The sequence below is a fragment of the Bacillus rossius genome, chromosome 7 (genome assembly GCF_032445375.1).
Source record: "Bacillus rossius redtenbacheri isolate Brsri chromosome 7, Brsri_v3, whole genome shotgun sequence".
NCBI classification, from domain to species: Eukaryota; Metazoa; Arthropoda; class Insecta; order Phasmatodea; family Bacillidae; genus Bacillus; species Bacillus rossius.
In genome coordinates, this window is record NC_086335.1 from 60,573,235 (window position 1) to 60,598,905 (window position 25,671).

A 25,671-nucleotide genomic window follows, 5' to 3' on the forward strand; every position below is an offset into this window, starting at 1 on the left:
TTGGCTATTTATTTTGGCAATTTTTCATAGTTTAAGCACTTATGAAAATATTTACATAAAATTCTTATAAATGTTTTTTGAGATTCTTTAATTATGTGTGATGATTCTGCTAATAGTTGTTGAGATAATTGAGGTAGATTACCGGTATTTTACCATTGGTTTTGTATTTTGTATTACGTTAGCTACTTTTAAAATACTTTTAAGTCATTTGGATGGTTGGTTAAGTTTTGTTAGCTTAATTTAAAACATTGTTTAATCGTGTGAATGGCTGGAGGGATAAGGTAATTTAATTTCGAACACTGTTCAATTATTTGAATGATTGGTTGTATACAATATTCATTTAAAATACTGTATATTGGTGTAAATGTTTGGGTAAGTTACGTTAGCCACATTAAAAATACTTAACGGCGTTCTTCGGGATAGGTGTTATTCAAAAAACCATTAAATGTTCTTAATGGAGAACCTTCTCTAGAAAATTAGCATTACTTGAAATAGGGATAACAATCTGCAGGTAGAGAAGTAAAGATTGTGTTAGGTAAGTTCCGGGAAGAGGAGTGGCAGATTTTGCATTTAAAACTGCAGAATAAAAAGTACGAATTTTTGAAAAATTTAAATATTTAAGCTTTGTGAAACGATTAATAACCATGCAACATTTTTAAATAATCAATATTAATATTACAAGAGTGACATATTTTTAATTATATAATCTTGATTTTTGAAATAAATGCTTTTTTTTTTCGGATGAGGTTGTACTAACCAGCGAAATGATTTTTTTTCCGTATCTAAACTACCGCGTTATTATTTTCCTGCCTAGTATTTTGTTAGTACAATATATAGTACACAATATATAGTGCACAAAATAATTTATTACGGTTGTGGCAAACAACAGTTAACTGGTGTCACTGCTACAAAAGTTTAACATTATTTAGCCAAACTTGTGTTGTGAATGTATTACACTGAAATAAATAATAAAATCACTTCAGGCTATATAAAAAAAGATTGTCAAAATTAAATGATATCGTAGCTTTCGTCCATTCGAAACCTAAATTGGGCGGAGACAAAACAAAATACAGAAAAAAACTTATTTTGTAATAAATGAGGCAATAAAATTAGTTATAGGTATCTAATTTCTTAATTTATTTACTTGAATGGAAATAAATTTGCCATTAGAATCATCATTTGTTGATAACCGCCGTTCTAACAAAATGTAAAACTCAGATTAACGTATATTTCCGTATACATAGCCTACTTTAGCAAAATATCTCCAGAGTGACGTCACAAATTGCTAGCCAGTGAAAGAGAAAGGTGCGCAAAAGGATACATATATAACTTCACGATGATTCACCCGTTATGTTCACAGTTGACAGAACAGAAGAACGAATGAATATCAAGCAATGATTTGTGTAACATTTTCTTAAGTGTTATGAGTACGTAATAAATATTCTCGCAGAAACTGTATGGTGTTATGTAGGCTGAAGTATCTATTTATTCGATTTTTTATTTATTAGAAAACAATTTGATCCGATTTCCGCATAGGTAGTTGAGAAGTGTAATTAGGATAATAAATTTTAAGCTCAATATTGTGCTAAAACAGATTAAGATAAATTGTAATTGGAACCGAATTAGGGGTTCATATGTAAAAATACAAATGTTTGTTAAGTGACACAATATTTCTGTAAACCTTTGTGTTCTGTACCATTACAAGAAGGAACAACCATATTTCTATACATTTGAGAATAATAACAGTAGTATTACAGAATTATTTTTATTTGGTTTCATATAGAACTTCTATAAGCACTCGAACTATGGTCAATGGACTGGGAATGTTTAGTTTAATGCCGATTATAATTTGTTGTGTTTGTTGCCAGCCAAACTTGTTTAACTATATGATAGAACCTTACACTTAGTACGTGTGGTTTCCAAGTGATGTTATGTTCTCTGGATTATGTAATTACAGTTTCCCTTATACGAATGTACCGAACAAAAATAAAGTGTTGTGGTGTATACCACCATTGAAATATAAGAAACCTCTTAGTTAACACTAGGAAAATAACAAATGCAAGTGACAAGTAGCTCATTTGACATTGAACAAGAGGATCGTTCCAAAGAGAGGTTGCACCCTCCTTCCTGAGCGAGCCTTTTGTGACGTTGCAAGTTGTTTCTTGTTTCATTACAAAGAAAAATTGAAAAAGTAAGCCATAAATTGCACCATTTTAAAACATATTTGCAACATTGCAAATAATTGCTTGAATATCTTTCACACTTGGGGTTGGCTAATGACTAAATTTCGAATAAAATTTTCTATTTACTCATTGATATAACGTTACGTTAACCATGCAAGCACATTTGTTGAAATGCAGCATGTACTTTGTATGGTGTACAATTAACAGCATCTTTCATGTACTTTATTTTAATAATTCTTGGGAATTTTTTTTCCAGAACTAATTGATATGTTCTCGCCCCTTAAATACAGGTAACGAGATGCTGGCCCGTTACCATCACATGCAAGGTCTCAATAGTATATAAACAACATTATTCTAATGTATTGTTATTGTGGTGACTAGCGAATGAATGCAGCAGATTCCAACTCTTCAGAATTGTTTCCAGTAGACGCAGCGTCGCACTGCGTGGCTGCGACTGGTTGATAATCGCTGGCTCCTCTGTGACATTGTGGGCATTGGTGAATCAAGCTTGTCGTGAATGTCAGTGCGCTTGCAAACTGACTCCCCTGCTGCAGCTCATACACCGGTCGTCACTGGATTCTGATGTACTTTGTAATAATTAAGATAGTTTCTGAACCAGAACAGTTGATAAGCTACGGTCCTGAATCAAAAAAGGTAAATTTAAAATGTGTCGTAACTTTATCTTTGAGCCTCATTTAGAAAATGTTAACATACTCACCTTTCATTGTTAGGTACATATTTTTTTACACAATCCCGCATAACCCTGCAAGTTATAAAAATTCTTCCAATGTATGAATTTCCCAATTACATACATATTGATAATGCCGAATGTGGACTTTATATATATATACACATGCATACTTACACATATATGTATAAAAATTGAAAGAAAATGTTTGCTTCAATGTCTCCCCTATAAATAATAAATGAATTACCTATATGATTAAATATCCGTGTTCTTAGTGGATATAACTAGGAAAATCTGCATAATTTGTATGTATTTTGGTAGTTATTAAAAAAGTACAATTAAACTTACAATATTATGAATTGTCATACCTCTAATGTTAAATTTTACTCTTGTACAGATAGCACACTGTATCTAAGTAACATAATTAAGATGTCACAGATATAATAATTAATACTTACTAATTTTATTCGACAATGTGTTTCCGATTCATTTGACTTCTTGCAAATGGGTTATAAATTAAGTATAACTCCAGAGACGTACCAAATTAGGTTACCTTGAGAAACTCATGACGTCAGCGTGTATGGTTTATGTGTTAGGGAAAATTTATTCAAATACTGTGTATTAAAAAAGTGCATGACATGGTATATTATTGTTTTATTTTGAAACAATTAACCCCAATTATTGCGAACACCATGGTAATATGCTTAAAAAATGTGTGAACTCTGGAGTGTATGAGAAGTTATTTCCAGGCCGGCCGTCGAATCGTCCGGTTTTAGGATCGAGTATCAATGACAGAACTTCGACTATCATCCCTTTTCTACGTGTGTCTAAAGCCAACCAGGAGCGTGGAGAAACCCCCCTGAAAAGCCTGACTCGAATGACAATTGAAATGTTTTCCTAACTTAAATTAAACTAAGCTAAAGTGTGTGGGAAAGGGGCCAATTTAAGGTAGGACCTAGGCGTGTCTCAGGGCAAACCCTATACACTAGAATAAATACCAATTATTTAAGTTAAATACAAAGCGTCATATCTTGCGTTTAGGACCTTGTAGTTGGATTTTTATATTTCAGTTTTAAACGGAGAAATAAAATGGTTTTTTCGGGGCCTGTAAAGGCCGGGTAAATTTATTGCCTGCAAGGATAACTGGGCGCGCGATCTTGTTGCTGTCCGTCGGCATTAAAAGTGTCGGCCCAGACAAAAATTATGATTAGTATATTTTGTTAAGAAACGTTACAGCTTTCATTTGGTACATGGCTGATATTCGGCCAATACTTGGTATGAGTCCTGGAGTCGTTTTTATAAAATGAAAGTTTTTGAAATATGTACCTTTTTTGACCTTATATATTTTAAAGAACACTATTAATAAATACTAATTTTTTTAGTTAAATACAAAGCGTCATATCTTGCGTTTAGGACCTTGTAGTTGGATTTTTTTATTTCAGTTTTAAACGGAGAAATAAAATGGTTTTTTCAGGTCCTGTAATGGGCGGGTGAAGCTATTGCCTGCAAGGAAAACAGAGCACGCGATCTTGTTGCTGTCCGTCGGCATTAAAAGTGTCGGCCCAGACAAAAATTCTGAAAAGTATATTTTGTTAAGAAACGTTACAGCTTTCATTTGGTACATGGCTGATATTCGGCCAATACTTGGTATGAGTCCTGGAGTCGTTTTTATAAAATGCAAGTTTTTGAAATATGTACCTTCTTTGACCTTATATATTTTAAAGAATACTATTAATAAATACTATTTTTTTTAGTTAAATACAAAGCGTCATATCTTGCGTTTAGGACCTTGTAGTTGGATATTTATATTTCAGTTTTAAACGGAGAAATAAAATGTTTTTTTCAGGGCCTGTAATGGGCGGGTAAATCTATTGGCTGCAAGGAAAACTGGGCGCGCGATCTTGTTGCTGACCGTCGGCATTAAATGTGTCGGCCCAGACAAAAATTCTGAAAAGTATATTTTGTTAAGAAATGTTACAGCTTTCATTTGGTACATGGCTGATGTTCGGCCAATACTTGGTATGAGTCCTGGAGTCGTTTTAATATAATGCACGTTTTTGAAATATGTATAATTTTTGACCTTATTTAATTTAAAGAATACTATTAATAAATAATATTTATTTAGTTAAATACAAAGCGTTATATCTTGCGTTTAGTTCCTTGTAGGTGGATTTTTATATTTCAGTTTTAATCGAAGAAATAAAATGGTTTTTTCAGGGCCTGTAATGGGCGGGTAAATCTATTGCCTACAAGGAAAACTGGGCGCGCGATCTTGTTGCTGTCTGTCGGCATTAAAAGTGTCGGCCCAGACAAAAATTATGATTAGTATATTTTGTTAAGAAATTTTACAGCTTTCATTTGGTACATGGCTTATGTTCGGCCAATACTTGGTATGAGTCCTGGAGTCGTTTTTATAAAATGCAAGTTTTTTAAATATGTACCTTTTTTGACCTTATATAATTTTTAGAATACTATTAATAAATATTCTTTTTTTAGTTTAATACAAAGCGTCATGTCTTGCGTTTAGGACCTTGTAGTTGTATTTTTATATTTCAGTTTTAAACGGAGAAATAAAATGGTTTTTTCAGGGCCTGTAATGGGCGGGTAAATCTATTGCCTGCAAAGAAAACTGGGCGCGCGATCTTGTTGCTGTCCGTCGGCATTAAAAGTGTCGGCCCAGACAAAAATTATGATTATAATATTTTGTTAAGAAATGTTACAGCTTTCATTTGGTACATGGCTGATATTCGGCCAATACTTGGTATGAGTCCTGGAGTCGTTTTTATAAAATGCAAGTTTTTGAAATATGTACCTTCTTGACCTTATATAATTTAAGGAATACTATTAATAAATACTATTTTTTTAGTTAATTACAAAGCGACATATCTTGCGTTTAGGACCTTGTATTTGGATTTTTATATTTCAGTTTTAAACTGAGAAATAAAATGGTTTTTTCAGGTCCTGTAATGGGCGGGTGAAGCTATTGCCTGCAAGTAAAACAGGGCGCGAGATCTTGTTGCTGTCCGTCGGCATTAAAAGTGTCGGCCCAGACAAAAATTCTGAAAAGTATATTTTGTTAAGAAATGTTACAGCTTTCATTTGGTACATGGCTGATGTTCGGCCAATACTTGGTATGAGTCCTGGAGTCGTTTTAATATAATGCAAGTTTTTGAAATATGTACTTTTTTTGTATTTAAATAATTTAAAGAATACTATTAATAAATACTATTTTTTTTGTTAAATACAAAGCGTCATATCTTGCGTTTAGGACCTTGTAGTTGGATTTTTTTATTTCAGTTTTAAACTGAGAAATAAAATGGTTTTTTCAGGTCCTTTAATGGGCGGGTGAAGCTATTGCCTGCAAGTAAAACAGGGCGCGAGATCTTGTTGCTGTCCGTCGGCATTAAAAGTGTCGGCCCAGACAAAAATTCTGAAAAGTATATTTTGTTAAGAAATGTTACAGCTTTAATTTGGTACATGGCTGATGTTCGGCCAATACTTAGTGTGAGTCCTGGAGTCGTTTTAATATAATGCAAGTTTTTGAAATATGTACTTTTTTTTGAATTTAAATAATTTTAAGAATACTATTAATAAATACTATTTTTTTTTAAATACAAAGCGTCATATCTTGGGTTTAGGACTTTGTAGTTAGATTTATATATTTCAGTTTTAAATGGAGAAATAAAATGGTTTTTTTCAGGGCCTGTAATGGGCGGGTAAATCTATTGCCTGCAAGGTGAACTGGGCGCGCGATCCTGTTGCTGTCCGTCGGCATTAAAAGTGTCGGCCCAGACAAAAATTCTGAAAACTATTATCTGTTAAGAAATGTTACAGCTTTCATTTGGTACATGGCTGATATTTGGCCAATACTTGGTATGAGTCCAGGAGTTGTTATAATATAATACCATTTTTTGAAATATATATCATATTTGACTTTTAAATAATTTTAACATTGCGTATAAAAATTCACTTTTTTTTAATATTATTAACTAGCCTTACGTTTTGCCTTTATGACTTCGTAGTTGTATTTTGGCTTACATTTTGTCTATTTTATGTTTGGGTAAATGTTTTTGAAACGCGAAAACTGTCATGGCCGAAATGTATGTGTGCGTCTGTTGCTGTTGCTGTCCAAATGCATAATTTTGACTCCGGTCTGGAGAAGTTGGTGGAGTTATTTATTTAAGCAAGGTATATTGATAATAGAAGAAATTTTGATGTTTAATTATGTTTAATCATTACTTAATTATTTGGTTACCTTATAGGTTTAGGTTAAGCTTTTAATGTCCTTTATTTTGTTTATATATTACTTTATTTAAATTACATGAACATGTAAACTCTTATAGGTTATAAAAAAACCAGTATGTTAAGGCTCCCAATACCTTTTTTAAACATCAAAGTGCCAAGACGGTTAAACATATATGTTGACGGTACCTTGCTGTACCAAACTACATTATTATTTTGAAATATTTGAGAACCGCTAGTGTTTTGAGTAATACTCGGATATCGGGGCTTTTTAGAATTGAAAAAAAATATTAAAAATATGTTTTTCACGCATCGCACACGTCTCTAAATTTGCTCTGAAGGCATGGTTTCTTAATTCCTATTGGTTCGTGAAAAATAACGGTTTAAAGCTTACATTACAATACCTGTGTTTTCACACTTTCGCCGCCAGTTTTCCCTGCCCTCCTACCCCGCCCAACATTTGATACACCACAACTAGCCTCTCTACCTGCCTTTTGTGGTTTAGAATCGCCCGTCCTTTTTTTTTTTTCATCAGATTCTTGGGGCTGATAAAATACTCTTCCATTTTAATTTCAATCCATTCGCCTCCACTTTCCCGTGTATGGGTCCCATACTGCTACAACATACTCTAGCATGGGGCACACCATGGTGTTAAATGCCTTCTCACTTAAGCTGCTGCCTCCCCCCCCCAATCACCCTCCCCCGTATGCCCAATGCCCGCCTGCTCTTGATCACTTTCTCCACTTGCTCCGCCCACCACAGGTTTTCTTGCAGCACTACCCCTAGGCCAGTTTACGTACTTGAAATATCGCAATTCTGTCTAACAGAACCATAAACTAGAAAGAGAGGAACTCGGTGATAGCATCTTCAGAATTTTATTTAATACTAGCTAATGCCCAGCATGTATTGCAGTGCCTCATTGAATTTTTCTGTAATTAGTTTTAAGTACCTAAGTACACATTTACAAAGCATCTCTATTTCTCTCTATACCTCTCTCTATATATATCTGAAGCCCTCTCTATACCTTTCTAACTCCATGTATCTGAAATATATCTATATCTATATAGATCTCCATATCACTCTCTCTTCCCTCAATCTGTGCCTATCTCTATCAATCTATGTATCTCTGTCTATCTCCTATCTCTAACCATCTCTCCCTATATCTTAATCTATCTGTCTCTATTTCACTATATGTCCATCTCTCTCTTTACCTCTCTATTTCTTTCTCTTTCCCTCTCTATTTTTCTCTCTTTCTCTATCAATTTGCGTGCCATTATTATTCGGACCATAGAAAATAGGAACAGCCATAAAATTCTTTCTGGTAATTATCTGATACTACTCATGCACCAAGGTGATACCGTAAATATCGCCTCTAGATTAGAACAAATGACAAAATCTACTAAAATATTAAATTGCCATGGATACAAAATCTGATACTACTTGTGCACCATATTAAATTGCCATGGATATGCAGAAGGCATCAACAACTCAAAAGCCTGTTGCCATAGAGACAAACAAAGCATCATTAATAAAATTATGAAATTTCATAAAATAAAATTAAATTCTGCTTCAAAGGTTGGATTTATCGAATCTAACCTAGATACCATAGTGACCTTCCCCATAATACGAAGGTCAAGTGTGCAATGTTACAACTCAGTTGGATGAACAATGCACGAATGCATAGAAGACGAACTCACACACACAAACATTCTTTTTTATATATAATATTTTCAGAAGAGCACCTACTGTAGAAAATTATCCTGATAGCCTATAATGATCACCTGCTTCTGGAAATTTGTCAGACACCAGATAGAACCAGGTTACATAAAGAGCTAAGGAAATTTGAAGTGCCTTGCCTTGATTATTGTGAAATCCTTTGTAGAAAGCCATATATACATAAAGTTAAGATTAGAATGTCTTAAATCCATAATGTAGATATTCAATATCAAGAGGTGGCAGGTCCACTCTATCCAAAACATTTTCCCTATATCCTGGCCTTTACTCACCGTGAGTTAGCGGGCCTTTCAGGTAGATATTATGCCACATCCATCCTTTTCCCAAGATAATTTTACCATTAGATCTATTGTTCACTGGCCATCGATAGAAAGATGTTGGCCAAAAAAAAAATTTTTCTTTCTGAAGTCACCAAGGAGCACAGCAGTCTTAATGACGTGTACAAAAAGTTGGATGGCTTGTGTGTTTTTCTGTTTAAAAAAAAAAAAAAAACTAATTTTGAGAGAGAACTAGGGTTTTTGAGTTTGAATTGGCTTTAGTTCTTTCAGAAAATTTCAAAATAGGATTATTATTATTTAAAAATAATTAGTCGGGGAAATTATAAACTTTTAGTCTGGGAAATTCAAGAAAATTTCATTGTAGATTTGTGTGGATAGCCTATTTGAGTTATTGCAGTGTTAAGGCAAGTGTGTTTGTAAGCCGTGGTTGGGCATGGAGCTGACTGTTCCCGCCGGGGTGACTGAATTGTTGCCCCTTGGAAGGGCAGCCCTTCAGGATTTTTCTGACAGTGGTTTATTTGTACAGAGACCGAAAGGGCAGCCCATCCAGTTTCTGAAAACACGCTCCTTTAAGAGTTTAAATAAACCTGAAAACTTGCCCCTTGGATGGGCAACCCATCAGGATTTTTCTAACAGTGGTGTTTTTGAAAGGTTGTCTGAATTGTTGCCCCTTGGAAGGGCAGCCCTTCAGGATTTTTCTGACAGTGGTGTTTTTGAAAGGTTGTCTGAATTGTTGCTCCTTGGATGGGCAGCCCTTCAGGATTTTTCTGACAGTGGTTAGTTTCTAAAGTGACCTGACCTAACCTAACCTAATTTAACCACTGTCAGAAAAATCCTGATGGGCTGCCCTTCCAAGGGGCAAGTTTTCAGTATTATTTAAACTCTTAAAGAAGCATGTTTTCAGAAATTGGATGGGCTGCCCTTCCAGTCGCTGTACAAACAAACCATTGCCAGAAAAAATCCTGAAGGGCTGCCCATCCAAGGGGCAACAATTGAGCTCCCCCTTCCCGCCGCGACGCAGCCAGCCATGCCCCGGGCGACGACGGACGAGAAGCTGAGGCTGCTCCTGTCGGACCTGGGCCGGGCCACGCTGCGCGGGGTGCGCAAGTGCCCCAAGTGCGGCACCTACAACGGCACCCGGGGGCTCAGCTGCAAGAACAAGTCCTGCGACGTCGTCTTCAAGGAGGCCGGCGAGAAGCGGAAGATGTCCATGGAGGCCTGCAAGCTGTTCACGGGCACCGGCACCAAGGTGCGCACCGTCCCTTCCAGACTGCTTCAGCCGCTTTCTTCTGAATCGTCAACTTGCTTGGCTTCTGGGTTGTAGCGGCGTCCTCGGTGAATCATTCGCCGAGGACGCGGCTGCAACCCAGAAGCCAAGCTACTTCAGACAATGGCCGTGAAAGCAGGGCCGGTGCAAGGTAAATTGGCACCCTAGGCGAGAAAAACCTTACTGCCCCTTCCTTCCCCCCCCCCCCCTGCCCGGGCCGGACACCCCAAAAAAAAATTTCCTTTCCTCAAAATACATCACGTAAGCCTAAGATTTTGTCAACAATCAAATGTAAGCATGCTTGTGTTTTTTTTTTTTACTGTTTTAACTTATTACACATCATAAACAGGTCACCGTGGAATTAAATAATTACTTATGTCAATATAAACATTCCAAACTGTTACAAAAATCCATTTTCATCTAGTTTCAGTAATCGTTGAACATATTATATGAGCTGTTATGTGTCGTGCTGCGCCGCCCCCAGCTACTTGGCGCCCTAGGCGGTTGTCTAGTTCGCCTGTATGGACGTGCCGGCCCTGCGTGAAAGCCTGCGAACATTATTAACCTGTTAGAATGTTATATCTTTCTCTAACTTTGGTTTTTTTTTTACTTAAATTATATTCTTTGTCTAATCTAATTCAACTACACATTGCTTTCTTAGAAGCCAAAAGATGCAATTTTTTTTATGAACAGTTTTAATGTCATTACAATTTTTTTTTTTTACTTTTGAATAGTGAAAAATGGTCTTTCTCAAGGCAGAGCACAAACATTTAGACTTTTTTTTTAAGGCTATGGTTTAACCTCGTTGATCCGGATCTCTGGATGATCCGGATCAGATTTTTAGACATTTTATTTAATGTGAAACATGAAAATGAAGATTCTAGTCTAAATCCATGCAAACAAAGACAGTTAGCACACGATAATGTACCTGACTGTGCTTCTTTCAGATGTAATGCATGTTTGAAATGGAAGAAAGTTGAAGAATTCTTTGTTAAAAAAAATTATGTGGAAAGTAATTTTTATATTTTTTTAAATATCTTGTAAACAATGTAGGGCATGTAGACTACGTAATTCCGCTACGAAACATTATTTTTTATCGTCGTTAACGGTAAGTCTGCTTATTAAAAAATTTTATTTTGCTTATTACTCATATACCTGGATTATCCAGATTTTCGATTGTCCAGATTGTCTTTGGGCCAAGTTAATCCAGATAGATGAGTTTTAACTATATATAATAGTGTTTATCTATATTATTTTTACAGTTACAGTAATTAAAAAAAAAAAACAAAAACAAATTCAATACTAAAAGGCAGTGACTTCACAGGAGAAACGTTTCGTAGCAGCCAGTCAGTATTAACTTCTGGCATTCTGTTTTAAGCATATGCTATGCTTTAAAGAAGCCAAATTTTGAAACTGAAATGACAGGTGATGTTTGTGCCCTAAATACAATTGAAACCAGGGGCATAGCCAGGGGGGGGGGGGGGGTTAGGGGTTCAAATCCACCCCCCCCCCCCAGCACCAAATCTTTAATTAATTTATTATTCATCACTCAAACAAATTTCATATTAAAATTAATAAAAAATTTACTATTACAATATTTAAATTTAAGAACCAAAAACTGCTAAACTAGCACTATTTTACACCTTAAAATCCAAATTTTCCGGGGGGAGGACCCCCTGGACCCCCCGCTTTAATACGGGGGGGCCATACTTCTTAACACCCCCCATACACAAAACCTGGCTACGCCACTGATTGAAACCAATTGGTATAGGTATTCCTGTTTGAAATTGACTGTTTGGTCAGCCTTGTGTTTGCAAGGGCTCCCTCTGATGATGACTCTCTGATCGGCACGAGAGCCTGAAGCGACCCCGGGGGGGCGTGTGCCACAGGTGTTCTCTGTGCGGGTGAGGGACAAGGGTCCCGACTACCGGGGCTTCGTGCAGCTGCCGATGCAGCAGACCTGGGAGCAGACCTTGGACGGCGAGGCACCCCTCGACCAGACTTCGGCCCTCTGCTTCGTCGACACCTGCCAGCGGTCGTTCGACACCAGCATCCTCAAGTGCCATGTGAGTGCGCCGAGTCGTTCGATACATAACCTGCCAGTCGGGTTTCTTCCTGCTGGAACATTCTTGTTAAATGTAAAAATACTCTTCACGCTGTCGTGTGTGTGTGAATTTTGTTGATTAAAATAATTGGAACCCTGATTTCTAAATGGAAACAGTAGAAGTTGTGATGTTTGTTGTAAGTGCTATTAAAATAAAGCAATGTGTGCATTGAGTGAGAAAGCTGTTCTTGGTCTTTCCACCTCTATATATCTTTTTCAGGCTGTGTTTACTTAAACCTTTATGTATCTGTTTTTTTTCCATACCCGTGAATTTCTATTTACTTCGCTTCCTGCCCAGTAAAATTCACACATCCTACCAAAAAATTATGTTGGAGGGCACCAGCTCATAAGAAACAATTGAATTCACTTAAAGCAGCAGGGACGTAACCTGGTAAAAAATGTCGGTTACACACATTGCGTACCAGTAGAGACGCCACGGAGATAGGAGTGCATTAAGTGAAACCTCCTTTTTTTTTTAGCCCCCAGTTTCTCATGCACAGAAATCAATATTTTCCAGCAAATATAAAATTTTATCTAGTAAAAGTTTAAGGTTTTTTTGCACGTATACTTGTTTGGGTGTGTTGCGAAAAAATTATGAGAGTGAATTTTTACAATGCGCGCATCATGCAATGAAATATTTACAGGATGAAAAAAAGGCTACATACAAATATAAATTATATATGTGCTTTTAAGTCTTATACTTTCGTGATTGATATTGAATACTAGTCCATTTCATTAAAAACATTTATTTATTGAGAATATTAGTGATAGAAATTGTGTTTATAAACTTGTGCAGGTGTATTTATGTAATTAAGGTTATGTTCCTCAATGTACATTTTATTTGCTTTATAAATGATATATTAAATTTTTATGTGATAAATAGTTAAAATTATTAAATAGAATAAATATTCAGCATATTTATTGATTTTTATTACAAATTAAAAAAAAATTCTCAATTATTTTACTAAATTAAATAATTATTTTATGCACATGCTAATTATAATATTGAATATGGAGTTTTCAGTATTGGTTAAATATAATTATTGAATTAGAATGCTAGAACAAAAAAATAATTAGTTAATAATTTTTTTTTGTGCTTCTTTTAAGAAAACTCTTTCCTTTTAATCTTTATCTAACCAAACAAAGCTGCGTATCACAGCTAGTTAATTAATAAACGTGAATGGTAATGTGATTCGGAACATTATGCACATGTTGACATGTCGTACACCAGTCTTGAACGGTAATCTGTAGCCTCTCTTGACGTGTGCTTGCGAGAGTGTTGGAGGTGCTGTGTGCCGTGTACAGGAGAAGTCGGAACCAGTGACCACGCTGACGTGTCAGCACATCCAAGCGGCTCTGAGGTGCTACACCAAGGCTCAGCCAGTGCAGCTCAAGAACTCCATCATCAATATTCTGAACATGAACAGCGAAATGAAGCAGGTATGACATGTCTCCTCTCATTTCCTGTTTTAAATAGGTACTTTTTTTTTTCCCGTCAAATATTTTGTTCATTAAAATATTAGGTCATGCTCCAATCTTTTCAATTTTATTTTCTGTTTAACATTTTTTTATTAGTAAAATCACATTTGGAATACAATATTTTAAAACTGTTGACAAAGCAAGATACCTATGTGATTCAATAAGAGGTGTACAATAAAACGTATTAAATTAATTTTTCTGATGTATGTGCTTTGGTAGAAATTTTTCTCTGGAAAAAAATTACATTCCTAGAATTACTTGCTTGATTCAATGAGATATTCTGGTGCAATTATGTGTATTAACTTGCATTTCAGTGTTATGTGGTGTATCGGCATGATTTTCAGTTTTATCGCAATTCACCACGTTATCTTGTCCCCACGATTTAAAGAGCGTCCAGTGTAATTCTTAAATGTTATTGATAGATAGTAAAACTGAGCGTAAATATCGCGGTGACGTCTGAGTGTTCTTGGTGTGCAGGAGTTGTGGCAGCTGGTTTCCGAGACGAATGGGCCCGTGGTCCAGAGAGTGTCCAAGAACATAATGGCGGTGAAGTGCAAGGCCAGTCCCAAGCACCCGCTCGGCTACCTGCACTTCTCGTTCTTCGTGACGAAGCTGAAGGACAGAGTCGAGAACAAGTATTTCTGTAGTTGCACCGCTTTCAAGGCAAGAACTTGTCTTTTGGTCAATCTGTCCTCTGTCCATCGTGCGCGTTTTCCTCATTGCAGTTTACTGGCGCAGAGCACAACTGTGTCTGCGTTTACGCCAACCTGGATTCTCAGTTCTACCTGATAGATGCTCAAGAGGTTTTTCGAACATTTTAGTATACATAAACATTTATAAGCACAATCAATGATAATTTTATTACTGGAAAACTACTTGACACATTTCATAAATTCTTTCACCTTTATAAAGCTACATTATTTCAGAAGGAAATTATCTATTTTAAACAGTTTCTTTAGAGATATACTAAATATTTATGGAAATGAGTTAATGAGAAGGCTTAGCAACCAAATGGATATCTAAATTTTCAATAACTATAGGTAGTTATTAATAATCATGAGAATAGAGATAGGTTTATAATTTTTTTAAATTTATTTTGGGTTTTATGTTCCATCGAAAACGAGGTCAGTAAAGACTGTTATCACTCACCAATAACAGCTCGTAGTTGGGGAATAAATAGGCCCTGGCTTATAGTGATGAACTACAGAATATATAAATTAAGGATTGCCAAGCTGGGGTTTGAACTCAGGTTCTGTGTGATGTAAGTTCAGAGTCTTACTATAGCACTACCTCACTGTGTATATTTATAAATATCTATAATTACTGATACTCATTTACAAAAATAAATACTAACTGATGTTACACAACTAAGCATCCCCAAAAATGAATATAAAACAATTAAATACTAATAAATACACTCAAGAATTTTAATTTAGTATAATTGGAACTAATGTTTTAAAATTTTTATTATCAGTTCCAATTTCCAATCATTCTTAACAGAAGAATATGTGGTGTTAAAAAAATGACTCTTAGCTAACTCTTCCTTAGTTCTTTGAAATTAAACACACAGATAATGAAATCTTTATTCCATAACATTGTCCAGCCGGGACTACAATCAGAAATACTAAAGAAATATGAAAGTTCTTTAAAGTAAAGAAGTTAATATTTTAATGTTAATATTTTGATTATATTTAACAGGCACCTTGTTTCACCAGAATTGTGTATATATTTTTGTTGATTCAGTATTTAAACCCGGTATCATTTTCTGCAAAGACCATGATTATTTTACAGGGGCAAGTAAAACATGCTTCAAATAGGGAAGATGGCAACTTCAAAAAGTGTGTTCACTTTTACGCCTGCATAGCAGCGTTTGCTGGCGATCCCAAACTCAGCGAAGAGTTTTCATTCTACCTGAGCCTTGAGAGAAGGGACATCATACCAATGCTCTCTCTTGCTGGTGAGAAAAAAATAATAATTTGATGGGACTAATTTTTTTCAAATTCGAATTTCTAATTCAAATCCCAAAGAGTACCTCAAATATAACCCTCGAATCCAAATCTAGGTCACAAGCGGCAAAAATAAAATAATGAACTGGAAAATAAAAATGCTAACTATGTTGTGGATCTGTATCCACCCATCCTTAGTTTTATTTACTATGGTATTTAGGATTAAATGCATTCTTATTCACTTGGGAATAATTTTTTTTTTATGAATAGTGATTTTTAAATAATCATGCATAGAATTTGCATTTCAAAATTAAATTAAGGATGTGTACAGTATATGAGACAAGGTTTTAAAATAAACTACATGAAATTTATTGTTTTGGTTCATTAAATAATTATTACCTGTTTCACACTATACTGTCAATTAAAAAAATAAATAAAATAGGGGTTATTCTACGTATACATTTTTTTCCTTTGTTTTGAAGGTCATTGCACTGTATGTAATTTTTTTTTGGTATTCTCATTTCAATTATTTTGACATTCAATCTAGAGGGACAAGATTATAAGGTTGATTGCAATTTAATACACCATTTATCTCCGAAATGTAACTAAAAACATGGCAATCTGACAAAACTTAGCTCAAATTACAAAACTGTTCCCTTTTATCATGATAAATATTCATATAATGTAATTTATTTAGTATGAAATTTGTACCAAAATGCACGTAAAATATGGGTAATTACGTTGTTTGATTTTATCTATTTTTAGTTACATCTTTTTAACAGTAATGACCTTGACATATGTAGTCTTCAAACACACAAAAATTTTGTCGATTTATTTTTTTAAAATTTTTCTAGACATTCTTATTACTAATTATTTTACTGCATGAGTGCGTCATGTGTGAATCAAAATGAGACTTATTTTGTTTGAAATAATTATTACACAAAAAAAATTAGTTTAGTATTTGTTTGAAAATATGCTATTTCTATGAGTAGAGACGATGTATGGAAATGAACAGGACCTGTTGATTGGGTCTGAGCCCGCCCGGGCAGAGAGCGGGAGCTGGGAAGGAACGGTCCCTCGGTGTTTCCAGGCGGCGACGGCCAAGGGCAGCTGGTGACCATCCTGCGAGCCAGCGGCGAGGACCCGTGCGACGTGGAGGTGGAGGTCCTGGGAGGGGTGGTGTCCCTGCGGGACGACGCTTCGCTGCTGGACGAGTCCGGGATAGCCGTGTCGGACGACGGCTCCCTGCCCCAGGTGAGCCGCCGGTCCGTGCTGCCGTGGTGTCGCCGTGCGAAGGGATTGGGTAGTGCACGGGAAGAAGGCCCCCGAAGGAAGACCAGGGAGGCGGTGGGAAGAGGAGATAGTTGAAAGTAGCGCAAGAGGGGATAAAAATGGAACCAGAGCGGGAAGATGGAGGCATTTTGCTTTGCTGGCCGGGCACAGACCGGAAGCAACTCTTGTCAGTCCAGCATGTTCAAAGTTCCGTTTAGCAGTGCTGTCTCTCTTTTTGGCTTTCCCCTTTTACATTTTTCCTTCAAAAGGCCTATTTGGGCTCTTTTTGCTCCTTTATCATTTAAATAAGCTAATTTTCTTGTTCCTTTTAAATTAATAAGTTATATTGTATTTTTTAAAAAATGAACATTGTTTTAAAATTTTTTACCTTCTATATCTTCACTAATTTGTTTTTGAAAATATGTTTTGTTAGCTATGAAATTTCAGTTTTTGTAGGCAAGCTTTTTATTTTTTATCAGGCATGATATATTAGTTCATTATCCTTTATTGCTGATTATGAAAGTGAATTTAAAAACCATCCTAAGTATAAGGTGTAGGTGGTTTGTGTTCTTTACGTGCACAGATTTTCTGTATGAGAATCAAAATATTTGTACCAGAACACCCTTAGGAGAAACGAAACCGTTCCTGTGTGTTTCCGCAGATTCACGGCCTGGAGATATTGCCAGACGCTCTAGAGGTGCAGATACATAGCATGGAATCGGAAACCCTGGATTTCTCAGATGTCGCTGAAGAATACATCTTGCAGAATGAAATGCAGCCTTCACAGGTATTCATATTTGATATTAGTTTTACTCTTGTAAACTATTCTCCCAAAATACAGGTTGTCCTTAAAATAATGTCCCAGTATCAATTATATAACAGTTTAATTTTCACAAAGTGATCAAATTAACGGTAAACTAACATAGTTTTTCTTACAAATGTTCAATATCCAACCTAAAGTCCAATTCTTCCCACACTTTTGTTAAAAAGTCTGCCGTAATGGAAGCAATAGCCTCTTGAAGTCTGTGTCTCAACTTTGGCAAATCATTAGGTAGCAGCAGAACGTAGACACTATCTTTTATAAAGTTCCAAATGACAACATTGCAAGGCGTTATGTCAGGTGAACGTGGAGGCCAGCAAAAAAGAGCTCTGTCATCTCGACGATTATGACCAATCCAACGGTCAGGAACTCTCGTACAAAGAGATTCCAATGGGGAGGGGCTCCATCCTGTTGCCAAATAAAGTTGACAGGTTCACCCTCTACTATTTGGGGAAATAGCCATTGTTAAACTTAGCTTATCTAAAACGGTTTGAGTTACTCTTTAATTGTGACCTTGAACCAACACACTACAATGCTTTCAGTTGATACTATTAAAATTTATAACTGGGACATTCTTTTATGGACGTACTGTACTGCAATAGTAGCTCTTCAACAATCGTAGAGGTAGTGCATCAATCTTTTAAACGGCTTGTGATTTGTTTTCCTCTTGGCTCCAGGCTCCGAGCGTGAAACGGAAAATCGCGGAACCGCCTTGCAGTCCTGTTCAAGGGAAGAAGGTGCATAACATAAATATCCTCAGGAGGCAAGGGAGCAAGAAGACTGCTTCGAATTCCATCGTTAACAAACATGGTTCGTACATTTTCTCGTTCATTATGCAATGTGCAAAATTGTGAGAGTTTGTACATGTTTACAATTCAAGGACGGGAATTCCAATACCTTCTTAACATCTTACAATTTTGTAAAAGTCTTAGAGTTAAAGATTATTAAAACTTAACTGTAGTCACTTTCTCTGCTGAATGGGTTTTGTTATTTACAGATCCTGTCGATGAAAGTTCAGTAGAAATTTCATTCCTTCAATGGCTGGCTTCAGTAACTGAGAGAATCAATCAGTCGATGCACTTTCAGTTTGATGGAAAACCAGAACCTTTAGTGTATTTTGTACCACAGGTAATGAACTATTACTTAATGCTGAAATGTAATTCCATTAGGGAATGGTCGAATCCCAATTGTCTCCAATCCGAATCCCAAAGAATGCCTCGAATCCACCCCTCAAATCTGAATCTAGGTTTCAAGGGTCAAAAATGAAATAATGTACAAGAAATAAAATTTTTAACAAATATAACATTTTTATTTATAGCTCTTGTTTGTTTCTGAGATTGTTGGCTACATTTTAAATAGGTAATTCCTAATTATTTTACAGTATTTTAAATGTCGCTAACCTATACCAACCAACCATTTTACAATATCCCATTATATTTATTATATTTATACCTAACATTTAATAAAATGAAAAACTATTTGAAGTATCACAATGCCATCTTGCAGAATAATTAGAAAACATTCCAGGAAATTAAGAAAAAATGTTTTCAAGTTCCCCTCCTCCTCCCCCCTTGAAAATAAAAACAGTTTTGGGTTTCAGAAACTAGTACCGTATGTAAAAATGTGTAATATTACTATATTTTTTCTTTTCAGAAAATGTTTTTTTTTTTTTTTGTTGCTATTTGTAAAATTGTGTTCTATTTAGCAAGAAAAACAAAGGTATTGTGCAATGTATCAGTAGCTCATCCGTTCAAGGGTTGCTGATTTGAACCCAAATTGTTTATGTAGAAAGATCTTTTTAGTATTTTAAAATTTTTTTTGTATCTTTGTATCTTCTTATCCAAGAATTTTCACGCTAGTTCTTGTAAAATGGTAGAAACTTAAGACAACAGTTTTTTTTTACAGCAAAGCAAAATTCAGCGTGTAAGAATTCTTTGGTTCTGTAATCCTTTATTTTTAAATTTTTTTTTTAAAGGTGTTTTTTGATTGCCTGCGGGAGAGAATCTCATCAGGCGGTAAGAAGAAGCGGCTACCCAACTTCATCTCGGGCTGCGTGCGTAAGAACGCAGTGCCCTTGGGGACGTTTACGACGTACACGTGGCACATCACAAACATCATCCATTTGAAGCAGATCTTTGAAACCCCACTGGTTAGTCTAAGTTCGTTAAGTTTTGAGAAACCATTCTTAGTTTGTGTCTCTAGGAGAGTTTCTTTTTTGTTAAATGAAACTTCTTCGGGCACGATGAGAGTAAAATTTAAAGGCTGAATTTTAATGCAACGTTTTCGTGAAACATTGTGAAACGTTTCTGATGCGAAAAGAATAGAGAATAGTCACTTGGCCAAAGCGGTATAAAGAGAGCACTATGCTATATACATTGCTGGGCTCATTTTCATTCTCCTCTTTGTGCGATGATTCGTCCCCCACCCAAAAAAAAAATATTTGAACCGAAAGAGAGAGAGAGAGAGAGAGATGAACGAAAGAACAAGATAGTGTGCGCATGCGCTTGTTTCAGAAAATAGATATAGGTATCTTTTACAGTCAGCTGTTGTTATATTTGCTACTAACATACTGACATTTCTCCTTGTTATACCAGTAGTGTAGCGAGCGCTGTTGAGATAGTCCCTGCATTTCCCGCATAGATAGCGCTACCTGTTATGAATTTCATATTTCGTTCAGAGGTTTGGTGTGTTCCAAAATTGCAGAAGTGTTTGAAGAAATAGTAACATGCTCAGTTTTTCTTTATGGTGTTTTTCAATACTGAGTATTATTCATTGTTAATTAATCATTTTTGATTATTCAATAATTATTAATATATTGCCCTGTTTTTAAAGTAATAGTTTTGTTAGTTCGTGTTTATTAATTAATTTATATTTTAAACATAATTTTAATAAATACAAAAAAGGTTAGGATTCTTAAATACTTGAAAAAGAAATGAAAGACATAAAATCTCACACTGTGTTGTTTTTAGAAAATTGCTTCTTTCTCTCTTTCTCTGCCATTTTATTATTCCTTAAGATATATTTAAGAACTATCACAACATGTACTGAGTTGTACATGCACTTTTTTTAAAATTAGTACTACACACACTGCATTACTACTAGAAATACACTTCTTAATATAAATTTCTTTCAGGTACCGTTGGAAATCACGAGAAGTTTCGTTGAAAATCACGATGGAACGTTTGCTCCCTACAACAGGCAGAAAGATGAAAATGAAATTTTCAGGAAAGTCAACAACCAGCCCCTGATAAAGCCTTTAGAACTTAAAACGTTTCTAAAAGTTGGTAAGTGTGGAACTCCTTGTGCAAAAGATGTCATATTTGTTTATTTCAAATTATGTTGCTCATTTGAAACTTATAGAGGGAGAAACGATAAGCAAAAGATGCCATCTAGAATCAAAACATGTTTAGGTGGTAACAATTTTACTTCTTTTAATCATTTATAATTAGACATTTGAGTTTGTTAGGGCACAGCTCTTACATAATAGAACTCCTGATGTTGAGTGACTTTTTACGTGCTTTAATAAATATTTTTTCACTGTGAAATCAATAGGTTATATAGTAAGTCACTATTTCACCATATCAGAAATTTTTTTTAATTTTTTTGCTCCCTGCCTTAAAGAAGGCAAATTTTCAATAATAAATTATAAAACACTATATAACCTAAAATCTGTTGAATCTAAAAGGACATGTGCTAGATTCTATGTCTTCTCCTTAATGCAGCTTAGCAGTAGTAGACACATTCAGTGCTGTTTGCTTAAGGTAGAGAGGGCCATTTTAATTTTTGTAGATGCACTGTCGAAAGACTGAGGTATACTGTTTCGACCCTTTACTGTGTCATATTAGAAGTTATTCATGTCATGAACGAACCAGAGGGCACACAGCTGAGTGCGACCTTGGAGTCAGAGAAGTGTTCGAGACTCGCATTGTCCGACACCTCGACTACGCGTCAAGCATTGTGTGATATAAAATTCATTGATGTGCAGATAATCTAGCGCTGCATGTTAGGACTGCTACAAACATGTGTACTTTTTGTGAGTTGTGACAGACTAAATGCACGTGCAAAAATTTTGTTGTGTTCTGTTATCTCATCACGCCGGTTTCTTTTATTGTACGAATGACTCGACTTTTTTTTTTGGTTGATTCTAAGTTATGTTTTATTTAGTTTAAAGTGATTAATATTTTTTTAATGCATTATTATTCAGTTAAGAGTTGTTTTCGGGGGAAAAAAATTGAAATAATAGATTGAAAGTTCGATGAAAAGAAACCCTGTAGTTTTCTTCCGCTGCCTGCACTCGATAGTCTGCAACGTCGTCACACGCTAGTTGTTTGTAAACGGTGAGCTGTGTTGTCGGTGAGCGACGATGCCCGTCTCCGCGTGCAGGAAACACGGCGCCCGACCAGGTGGAGCCGACCCCCTTCATCATCGAGTGGACCCCGGACATCCTGCCCCAGAGCAAAGTGGGGGAGCTGCGACTGTCGTTCGAGTTCGGCCACCAGCGCAACGGCCTGGTGGAGAAGCTGCAGGTGTCGCCCCGCGCGTGCAAAAAGAACTCCGAGATCCTGGTCTCCAGGCTCCAGACACCCGTCAAGAAAGAATATCTCTACACGTTTGCATCATAGTGTTTTTCCATGTTTGTGTTTTATGTGCTCGAGTTTTTTATAATTATTTATACTTACAATCTAATTGCTCTCTATTTATGTTAGATTTTTTTTTTATACGTGGAAGCATTATCGTATCGTAGAGAAAGTTCCTTGCCGGTGAAACACCCACTGTCCTCTCATCTGAGTTGTGGAACGTTGTCAGCTGTTGTGTGGCAGTCTCATTTGCAAGCATTTAAAATGCCTGTAGATGACCTTGAAAACAAAGTTATGATATTCATCTTCAGTAAATAATTTTTTTTTTGGCCAGTGATTAGGTTAAGTCTACCGTATTATATTTGTGTGTCTGAAATAATGTATCTGTATTTGACAGAATGTTTTTATGTTCTGACGTGGCCTGGGGCTGTCGTGATTGAATGGATGGTCGATTTAATGGTGCCTGGTAGAGACTCTTAATCTGGGGTTGTGACGTCGCCCATGTGTGACGTGACTTGTATCCGCCTTAAAACTGCCCAAATCCCCTGGACCTGGCCCCCTCTCAGCGTCGGGCACGCTATGCTAATTACTCACGTGGGCTCTTATGGCACCCCACACGCCAATAGGTATCCACAACACACACGTGGTCAGGCAAATGAGGCGAACACGAGGTAGGCGAAATAGAGATTCATTGCTCTGTGCTTGATACAAGTTTTTTGTAAAAAGTTAATAATATAAAGGTTAAACTGTAAAAAGCTTTGCGGCATGATCTGCGTGCGGAGGTCCAAACTAAGAGATTCACGTTGATGACAAAAGTCAGTCGAGCGGATATAAAAGTAAATAAATTAAATCAATTGAGCCCATTGGTAGGCTCTGATGATAAACGTAAATGATTGAGATTAACTAATGGAAGACAGAATTTCTTACATCAGTGATTACTGATTACCAAAGATGAAGTCCTCGGAGAGCTGGAAACGTCCTACTTGGGGTGGTTATGCTAAACGACTGGGGTGAGACATGGCCGCAGAGGTGGTTCGTCAGTACTGTCGCGCCAAAACTCGAGTACCATTTAGCGAACCCGAGTCGTGCAGCTGATATTCATAAATTTTGAACAGAATACCTCCTTTGAAATCACAAGATAATTAATTAAACCTTTAAAACCCTTTTACAATTTACGTAGACAATTACAACTGAAATGATAAAATAAGGAATGGTGTTTGGCAGTCCGGTTCCGTTGTTGTCAAAAGATACAAGCCTAATAAGGTTGTACGACACCTGACACTTAAAATAAAATAAAAATGTTTACAATGTTAATTATTATTATTTCTGTAAAAGAAAAAGTTATTATTATCAATGACTAGAGCCATGTGATTTTCGCGAAAAGATTTTCCGACCAGCTGTGTGCTAAAACTCTGTAGCATTTTCTGTCTCTCGTGGTTGGCTGGGTTTATTCCAGGTGCATGTTTCTACTGTTGGCGCACCAATCACAGCCACCCAGTGCGGAAGCAAACTCGTCCTGAATGGCCCGGCCAGACAGGGCGATGGCTTCTCTCGCAGACGGCCACCAATCACAAGGGAACAATGGCATACCTTGTTGCAGTCTAACGAGTGAGCAGATTATTTCGCGAAAAACGCATGCCCCTATCAATGACTTATAGCACTGACACTACCGCGCTATCTTGTGGTTGTTCATGGTGCGCACACGTGCATATCGCTGGAGGGGAGTTCAAATGCTATAAGGAGAGGTAATGGAGGGTGGCAACACATCTGACTGTGGGAGCAGCCCCGGACGATGTCAGTTCTGTATTTAATGCTCATCAGCACACTTCAAGTATCTACGTAAAATATTGATAGTTTCTAAGTTAGTGCTTGTAGTGTGATTCATTTATGTATGCTTTCATAATTCACATACGGAACTACAGTAGTTCTTTGTGATATTTGGTCAAACGTCTTGTGAATCATAAAAAAAAAGTCTCTGTAATAATTTTTCTTAAAAATTGTTTCATTTACATAGTCACGTAAAGAATTAAAAATAATTGTTTTTAAACTTATGTTCAAAGGCAAGTCATTGCTGCAAAAGTTAATTTTGCATACAATTTACAGTAAGTGCAAAACAAAAATTGACTGAAACATGTTTTTAGATATTTTTAGTTGCTATAACAAGCCTAGGTATATGCAATCAAATAGATCAACATACTAGTTGTTAAAATATTTATATTTGCATCAAAATTGTATGCAAAACCATATGTATAAACATGTAATATCTTTAGACTGATAGTAAAAAAAAGTTAAATACATAACAGCTTGATTCATCACTTGTTTTTATTAAAAGATAATACTTACCCACAAAATGCAAATTTATTTGTGGGTTGAGATGGCTCTTCAATATCATCAATTTAATTTCATTAGTGGCTTTGCTGGAACACTCCTATGTTACAGCCACGTCACTTGAGGAAATTACGAGAAATGGGTGGGCAGAACATCACTTAGAACTACCTATATTGACACCAGAATAAAATCAATACAAAATGGGGCAAGACATAACCCCCCCCCCCCCCCCCCCCGGGTGAAAATAATGTTCCCCTCCTTGCACAACATGCCAACTATGCATTGTTCTCTCTCTGTTTTTCTGTGTTGTTTTAAATCATCCCGTATATGACTGTATGGATATTATGCCTTAACATTTATAAGTTGATAATAATAATGTAACATTACAATTAGGTCTGTATGAATATTCAAATTTTGATTTGAATTTGAACCAAACGACTGTTATTCGCCGCACAGGCCTAATTACAACTTTTTTTTTTGTTAGTAAAAAGTTGAGCTGTGTTGATACCAATCCCGATGACACATTATTGTTCAATATTGACTGTGTTATCAGAGAGGGATCTCAGAAATGAATTTCAGATACTTAGCAACAATGCTACGACTACAAATTCTCATTTTATTTCACGAGAAAGGTGGGGGGAAGTTTTGGTGTCAATACCCCTTAAACAAGAAAGATGAAATAAGTCGGGAAGAGAGTTTTGCTAGCAAATAAGTCGGGAAGAGAGTTTTGCTAGCAGCCTGGCAGCACAGAAG

General features: G+C 36.0%; 1 protein-coding gene across 6 annotated transcripts; it reads left to right on the top strand.

Annotated features, from left to right (window-relative positions):
• Window positions 1–91: 91 nt before the first annotated feature.
• Window positions 92–24,902, top strand: LOC134534150 (uncharacterized protein C2orf42). 6 transcript variants are annotated; one of them, XM_063372272.1, is made up of 13 exons: window positions 92–1,536; window positions 10,147–10,374; window positions 12,282–12,458; window positions 13,802–13,936; window positions 14,453–14,638; window positions 15,767–15,932; window positions 17,012–17,175; window positions 17,855–17,980; window positions 18,691–18,823; window positions 19,011–19,141; window positions 19,989–20,162; window positions 21,147–21,297; window positions 22,397–24,902. In XM_063372272.1, the coding sequence occupies exons 2-13, from the start codon at window positions 10,153–10,155 to the stop codon at window positions 22,633–22,635; spliced, it is 2,004 nt and encodes a 667-aa protein (XP_063228342.1). In that variant the 5' UTR covers window positions 92–1,536; window positions 10,147–10,152; the 3' UTR covers window positions 22,636–24,902. The 6 variants fall into 6 exon arrangements, with proteins under 6 accessions (XP_063228342.1, XP_063228339.1, XP_063228340.1 ...); XM_063372269.1 differs by having other exon boundaries at window positions 92–1,467; XM_063372270.1 differs by having other exon boundaries at window positions 92–1,427.
• Window positions 24,903–25,671: the final 769 nt, after the last annotated feature.